Source organism: Rattus norvegicus, chromosome 14 (assembly GCF_021556685.1).
Source record: "Rattus norvegicus strain SHRSP/BbbUtx chromosome 14, alternate assembly SHRSP_T2T, whole genome shotgun sequence".
Lineage (NCBI taxonomy): Eukaryota > Metazoa > Chordata > Mammalia > Rodentia > Muridae > Rattus > Rattus norvegicus.
This window is the reverse complement of record NC_141547.1, coordinates 15624672-15632276: the sequence shown is the minus strand read 5'-3', so window position 1 is coordinate 15632276 and position 7605 is coordinate 15624672. Positions and strand designations below refer to the sequence as shown.

General features: G+C 45.9%; 1 protein-coding gene across 1 annotated transcript in view; it reads right to left on the bottom strand.

The window, feature by feature from the left end:
* Positions 1 to 2335: 2335 nt before the first annotated feature.
* The window catches only part of Scarb2 (scavenger receptor class B, member 2), a 51836-nt gene continuing 46566 nt past the window's right edge, over positions 2336 to 7605 (bottom strand). Inside the window, exons 9-12 of the mRNA NM_054001.2 lie at positions 7352 to 7425; positions 6014 to 6065; positions 4214 to 4372; positions 2336 to 2638 (exon numbers count right to left, since the gene is read on the bottom strand). Coding sequence (NP_446453.1) covers positions 2600 to 2638; positions 4214 to 4372; positions 6014 to 6065; positions 7352 to 7425 — 324 coding nt within the window. The 3' untranslated portion in view covers positions 2336 to 2599. The remainder of the gene's footprint in view (positions 2639 to 4213; positions 4373 to 6013; positions 6066 to 7351; positions 7426 to 7605) is intronic.

Genomic DNA, 7605 nt, shown 5'->3' with positions numbered 1-7605 from the left:
AAATTATCCCCCTTAAGCAAAAACCCCAATAGGGGTTAGTTGTGTAGTGCTTGTCCCATTTGACCATTAGTGATCTTTGTAGAACACAAGGATGTAAAGCTTCCGAGCCTAGAGCCTATGTGGAAATGCCCATCCCCCACCCTGTGCTCTCCCAGTCCCCTGCTACCCTGTGGTGTGACCACAGCCTTTGGGGCCTGTCCAGGATAATGCCCTCAAAAGAGTGAACACAGAGAACAGCTTTTCAGCCACACGCCGAATGGATACATTTATTGTTAATCAACCTATAATTCTGACTGTGCCTTGTGGGTTCGCTGCAGACCTTTTAGAAAGAAAATACTAAATGAACCACTGCAATTAAGAACCATGGCACTAATAAAGGGTTAATCTGGTTTTGTTCTCCTTCTCTATGTGCGATTCGGTCTATGTGCATCATTAACTACCACAACTTCTGTGTTTAAAGATCTCCGCAGAGATGGCTACATCCTGGAAATGATTAATCCTCGATGTATTAGTGTGGATAAGTAGTTGCACAGAGACGGGCAGGCGTAGTGCATGCCTGTAATCTCAGCACTTGGGAGGCTGAGTCAGGCTCACCATAGACTCAAGGTCAACCTATCCTACACAGTGAGCTACAGAGCGAGACCCTGTCACGAGGCACGAAGACTGAGATATGCCAACCACCTACTTAAATATTGATACGGTCTAAAGATATCTGTCATCACTAAAGGTCAGATAGTCTCAATTTAGTTTCACATTTTGGTGACTTGGAGTCTCTAATATTTCTACTTTGACTAGCAGGAAAGGTGAAAATTTAACAAATTGTCTCTTCTAGAAGGGAAACATCAGCCAAACATGGTGGCTCGCAGATCCCAGCACTCATGACACAGAGGCAGGCAGATCTCTGAGAGTTCAAGGACAGCCTAGTTTACATAGTGAGTTCCAGAACAGTCAGGGCATAAAAAAATGTCCTGTTTCAAAAATATCAATTATTTTTTTTAAAGGGAAACACTGTTTATTGCTTCTGTGTTAAGAGAGGGAAACTTGGGCCTGTATATTAAAGCAACGTTTCACTTCCAATATGTACATGACATCTCAGGTTTTACATTTTTAAAAATACACTGAAATTCAGTTTTCAGGAAATTCTATAAGCAGCTAGTCAGATAATGTATAGGGTTTCTTGGGGGGGGGGGAATCAGTGATGTAAGCCTTTAATCCCAGCACTCAAAAGGCAGAGGCAGGCAGACTTCTGTGAGTTCGAGGCCAGCCTGGTCTACAGAGCAAGTTCTAGGACACCCAGGGCTACACAGAGAAACCGTGTCTCAAAAACCAAACCAAACCAAAACAACCAAACCAGTAAACTCTGAGAATCATGGACACTGCCCTTCAGGATAGCTGAGGTTTGACAGTTGTGACACTGATGTCCTTAGCCCTACACCGGAAGCCAGTACCTTCCAAAGAGAAGCAGCTTGGCATCATCTCACGATTCCTCATCTGAAGTGCCTTCTGTCTAGCAGTCTAACACTTTCAGCTCTGTCAGAAAAAATGATTGTCACAGGAAGCAGAGGGCACTTAGTGATGGGGAGCCACAAATACTGGCTGGGTCCAAAAGAAATGCCTCTCTAACCTGTGCAGACTTCCTGGATCTGTCTGTAATGTAAGCTATGGGCAGACAAACTTCCATCGTTCATCATTTTACAAATAACCCCTCAATATTTGCAATCACTGTCATTCCATGTCACTGTCCTATGTAGCAGAAACGCCTGGGGGTAGAAGTCATTGATTCTGTTCTCTCAGCAGCATAGTCTGCATTCAGACATCTTTGTCTACAGTTAGCCTACAGATGCCATAACTAACACTGAGCTCTGCTCTAGATGAGACATCTGTCTTACCCTCACCAACATTCCTGGTGCAACCTCTTGCTTCACAAAAGCACAAGTAAAAGTCCTCAGGAGCTCAACGCTATCTACTTACAGACCCCACCCCACCCCGCCCTTCCCACACTTGATTCCTACACACTATAAAATGGTCAGAAGACTTGAGTTATTTTCCTGAAGACTAGAGCGAGATGCAAAATGTAATGTTCTGGAGAAGGAAATCAAACCCATTTGCCTGGTACACTGTATGAAGCTATCACTCTACCCTGGGTAACCACATCTTTCTTCGTAAGGAGGTGAACGGAGAACAAGAACAGAAACGCATACATATTTTAAACACAAAGTTTGGAGAGTGAGGCATACTGAATCGGGTCAGGCCAAGTTAACATTAACAAGTGACTCAGACACTGTATCTACAACAGGGGTTACAAAATCCCCACAGCTCCCAGAGCCCAATCACAAAAGGTTTCTACACAATTTATTAAATACTCCCTAAGACACATTGACACAGTTTCAGAGACATGATTTTATAAAGCGTAATTGCCAGCCATGTCACCTGCTCGGTCCCCTCTGTCCAGGAGGGTCTTCTCGCGTGCCAGTGCTGCGGCTTCACTCCCTTCTTGACAGGCCAGGAGCCCGTGAGGATGCAGGCTTTTCCCTGTCCTGGTCCAGGTCAGGTCAGTTCTCACATTCTCTCACCAAGCTCAGGCAACAGGTAAGTCCCATTAGGTCCGTATGAGGGGTGCCCTTTCATCTGCAGTTCCCTGAGACAGACAGAAGATGCAGGGGTTAACCCTTCATATCGGGAGCTTCTGTCCTGATGTGAAAGGTAGAGGTAGAAAGAGAACCTGATGGGAAGGCAGCTCCCTCCACTTTTCTCTTCCTGACCTCGTTAGGGGACAGATTCTCCTCTCCAGCCCCCAACACCAAACCTGCATTGCAAGCTCCACTCTGTGTATGGTTTGGACTATAAAACCCTTAGCATCCTGGACCAAAAGAGCCTCCCTTCCTGGTTTGTAACCTCCCAGGGAGCAGTGTCTCTAGACGCTCACCAACACTTTCGGTAGACATGAAGAGAGTTGATTATGGGGTGCTAATTAGCATTCCTAAGTGGTCTGCTTTTGCCTAGGAGAATTACACTGATGACACAGACCGTCCTATCTATAGACGGCAAGCAGGTTGGTTGCCTCACCTCTAATTCTGTCTGAAATAACTGAGCAAAAGCCACACAACAGGGTTTTCCAAGTCACGGTTACCCATATGGTTTCCACCAGCTTCATCTCCTGTTTCACGTTGCTCGGATGACTTGGCGGGATAACTGAAGGGAAGGAGTGTGCAGTAAAAGCAAACACTGCCAAGCACTTAAGGGTGTCTGTGCCAGGCCTGGTGGTTCAGGTCTATAATCCATCACCGAGAAGGCTGAAGCATGAGGATCAGAAGTTCAAAGCCTGGCTAGACCACAGAGCAAGTTCAAGGTCGGCCTAGGCAGCTCAGAGAGACCTCATCTCAAAATGCACTTGTTTTTAAACACTAGGCATACGTCTCAGTGGGAGCGTGCTTGCCTGGTTTGTGTCAGGCCCTTGCCTCAACCTCAAGTTCCACAGAAAAAGAAAGGCTTCCTCAGGAGCCATGAGACTCCTAGTCACTTGAGAGGCCAATCTGAGTTGGTTTATCCCATTCCTCCTAGAAATTAATGATTCTTTTGCAACCACCTTTTACCATTGTTACGAGATCTTAAGCATTTAACACCTCCAGATATACCAGGGAGTTTTAACGAGTGGTCTCTGGCCCCTTTGCTCTACAACATTGGAAGTGTTTTTATTATATATAATAACCAAGCTTACTGAGAAACACTGAGTAACTATGCTTTCTGCGTCATCTGATCCTCTCCAGAAACTCACGAGGGAGACTCTATTATCACTCCTTTTACAGATGACAAAATGGAGGCCATTTCGAGGGTCATATAGATGTTCAACGTTCAAACTAGGATTTGAACCCAAGCAGTCCAGCACTGAAGCTTAGAGGATTAAAGGGTTTTTTATATTCTCGTTTCACAATATTGTTTTCAAAGATGTGAAGTTACCTCCTACGGGATATATCCAAACCCACCAAGAGACCCTCAAACACCAAACGGCACCATTCCATCACCCTGCCTTTCTCAATGCACACCAGCCCTGGCTACCACTCAGTCCATCTGCAACTGTAAAAATCAGTGTTCCCCTCCCTCAAAGCCCCCCAAATCTATCCAAAGGAGCCAGCTGACAGCCAGTCAATAGATCATTGAGGAATCCCTCAGGTAGACGTATCAACAAGAGAGAAATTCCTACACCAGTACTTACCTCATCCGTAGACCCCTGTCCTCGACACGCCAGCCACGTGAAAATCAAGCCAAAGAACACGCCCAGTGCCATGATGATGTAGGGTATGTTGGTGACAATCAAAGTTGTGTTAATCACAGACTTCAGTTGACTTGCAGTCTCTTTGTCAATGAGAACACTCTGGAAGGAGGAGAAATAGTATTATCTTGAGGACTAGATATCTCTCTCTCTCTCTCTCTCTCTCTCTCTCTCTCTCTGTGTGTGTGTACCACTTCAAACAAAATACAATTTTATTATGCCTTATTATGAGTAAACCAAATAAATGGAAAATTCATTTAGAATAACCAAAGAAAGCATTTACTCCATCTATTTTTGAAGACAAGTACAACTCAACATAAATGAAAATAGAGAAAGATGTTAAGAAATGTTGAGAAAAGATATGTTCCTTGAACAGCAAGACAACTCAGCCTCCTCCACACCTGGGAGAGCACCCAGTACACAGTAGGTGCCTAATTAATACCAGTCAAGTAAATGAATGGATGAAACACTACAAAAAAACGGCATCCAGATGGTATCATTTCTCTCCTGAGTCCCCAAGATGACCACTAGTAGCAACAAAAATTGCTCAATTGAGTTTGTGGTGCCAAGGGTTGGTGAGGCTCTCTAATCAAGGAAACGCTCTAGAACAGCATCAGTAAGAGAACAGAGGCTTCCTCACTTGGTGAAATGGGTCGGCATCAAAGGAGCGCACATCTATAGGAATGAAGAACAATCCTGCTTAGTTTGCACTGACTGGCCTGGGGCTGGGGGGTTGTCTGGCTCTGTGGACGATTTTCCAGTACCTGTCCCAGGCTTGTCAGAGTCGGGCAGTAGACCCCAGTGTCACTTCCAGGCCTAGTGTTTTCTTCTTTCTTTCCTTCCTTTATTCCTTCTTAAGACGAGATCTCATTAAGTAGCCCAGGTTGGCCTTAAACTCAGAGATCCACCTGCCGCTGCCTCTCTAGTACTGAGGTTAAAGGCATGTGTCACTCACTAGTCCTGACCTCGATGGGTAATTTTAAAAGCATCTTATTTACCTGTGTGTTTGTTGTTATTGTTTGGTGGAGTTGGTGGGTGCATGTGTGTGTGCTTGATGGAAGTAAGACAAATTTCAGGGTTGATGCTCCCCGCCCTCCCTGTGGGTTCTGGAGACCAAACTCAAGATCTCAAGATTGGCAGCAAGCACCTTTATCTGCCGACACATCTCATTTGCCCGACATGTGACTTTTACAGACAGTGTCTTAAGCTGTCTGGGCTTCATTGGACAAAGGCTTTATGGGACAGCTTGGCAGTGCTTCTCCTGCTGCACTCAGCTCCTTTCCCATAAGCAGCTCCCCGAGGAGGGAGTTTTCACTCAGCTGGTGTTCTTGGGAAGGAAAACGTCCAAATCAGCTCCCAGGCACAGGCCCCTTCCATAAGTATGAAAGAAAGGGTTTCTGAGGGCAGCTTGTATTTCAGAACATCATCTTCGAGGCTGGAGAGACGGCTCGGCAGCTGAGGGTACCCATCACTGCTCTTGCAGAGTATTGAGTTCCGAGAAGCCACGCAGGGAAGTTTACAAACCCCTGTAACTCAGTGCCCTCTTCTGGACTCTCTGGGTACTAGCATTTACACTCACACATGCACACACGAACGCACACAATTACAAATCTTTGTTTTAGAAAAGCCACTTTTTCCTCCCTTAAAGGGTACGACGTCACTATACAGCAGACATCATAATGTTAGTGTGCCGAGCTTGGACAGGTAACATATCCCGTGGCTTCCTTCTCTATCAGGACTTACCTCATTGAGATACATCACTGGGAAAACCATAGTCCTAATGTTTCCCGTTTCCCTACAAAGACAAAGGATAGTGTTATTTCACGGACATCCTCATGAAAACGTCTCTCCCCTGGAGAGACAAGTTCAAACAAGGATTACAGTACACTTCATTCAGTCCGTCCCTGGGAAGTGACCACAGACTTCTTAGTTATCTTCACAGACGTACACATCCGAAATCAAGACCGCCACGCTGTCAGCGAGCAGGCAAACCTGCACACCTATGTGGCATTTTAACAAAACATAAGCTACAGGTGCAGACCCATCAAAGGGACGCTGTTGAGGGCAGACAGCAGAAGTGTCACTCCAGAAGCTTCTAGGCCACCATCCTGTCTCTGCAACAAGGGCCCACTTGAGCACTGTTTGACCACTCTGTGCTCAGTGTTTTATTCAGCTCTTAGAACAGTCACATGTTATAGTTCTCATTACGTACAGGGTGCAAAGAGGGGAAAACTACTAATAAAAATGAAGCAATGTGCCCAAGATCCTGGTGACTAGGCAGTGAGACCAGGATTATGGTTAAATCTAGAGAGTTCAGTGGGGAAACACATCAAGGTTGATAGATAAGTGGGTGGGTGGATGGGTAGATGGGTGATTGGTTGGATGGGTGGGTGGTTGGTTGGATAGACAGATGGACCAGACAAATGGACACAGAGATAGGCACATGTGGTTTTATATCCTGTCTTTCATTAAATATTTGATATGTATTTCCTCGGATCTAAGAAAGATCCCACTGACATATGTGGTCAGGAAGCTATCTATACTTGGGAATTCACTTATGGTGGGGAGGGGAAGGAAATTCCTACTAAGGAGTTGCTTCTGGTTGGAATGTGGAGAGAAAGGTTGGATTCTAGAGCCTGCTGCTAGTGTCCAAGTGAGAGCTTGTGGTGGCTGAGCCTAAGCAGAGGCAGAAGGAGTACAAAGAAAAGAGACAGAGACCAGTGTCGAGGGGTGGAGGCCATTGCTAAGTGACTGTATGAAAGCCATTGCAGATGCACACAGCCTCCAGGACTGTGTGAGCGCCAGCAAGTCACTTAAGTTTCGTGTCTTGGTTCTCTAGAGTAGGAAAGGGACAATGTAAAGTCATAGGCTGGTACATGTGAAGTGCCAACGGCAGCCGTGATCCACAGGCAGCACCTTATAAAAGCCAAGGCTGAGACACCATGCAAACTGAGACCATATGCCACTGGGGACAGACATGTCGAGTGGTTAGAAGTAGGCGCTACTCCCCCTGACACCAGGCTACCCGAGTGTCACCAGGCAAACCCAGCATCTGCCTCTGTAGGGAGAGGGGACACTTACACAAAGTCATCCAGCTTCTTAACGTACGTGTTGATTTGGAATCTCTTGGCCCCTCTTAAAATAATTCCTGTCAACTGCAAACAAAGAGAGAGAGAGAGAAAATAATCAGGATTTATCCAGCTGTATTTTCAACACAGTGTATCTGACCCACGAGAACCCACTTCCTCCTTTGGCAGAGTGTACAAGGGGGAAACTGGTGTCCACAGCAGGACCACAAGTACCGATTGTGCTGGGGGTGGGGGTGGAGAATGACT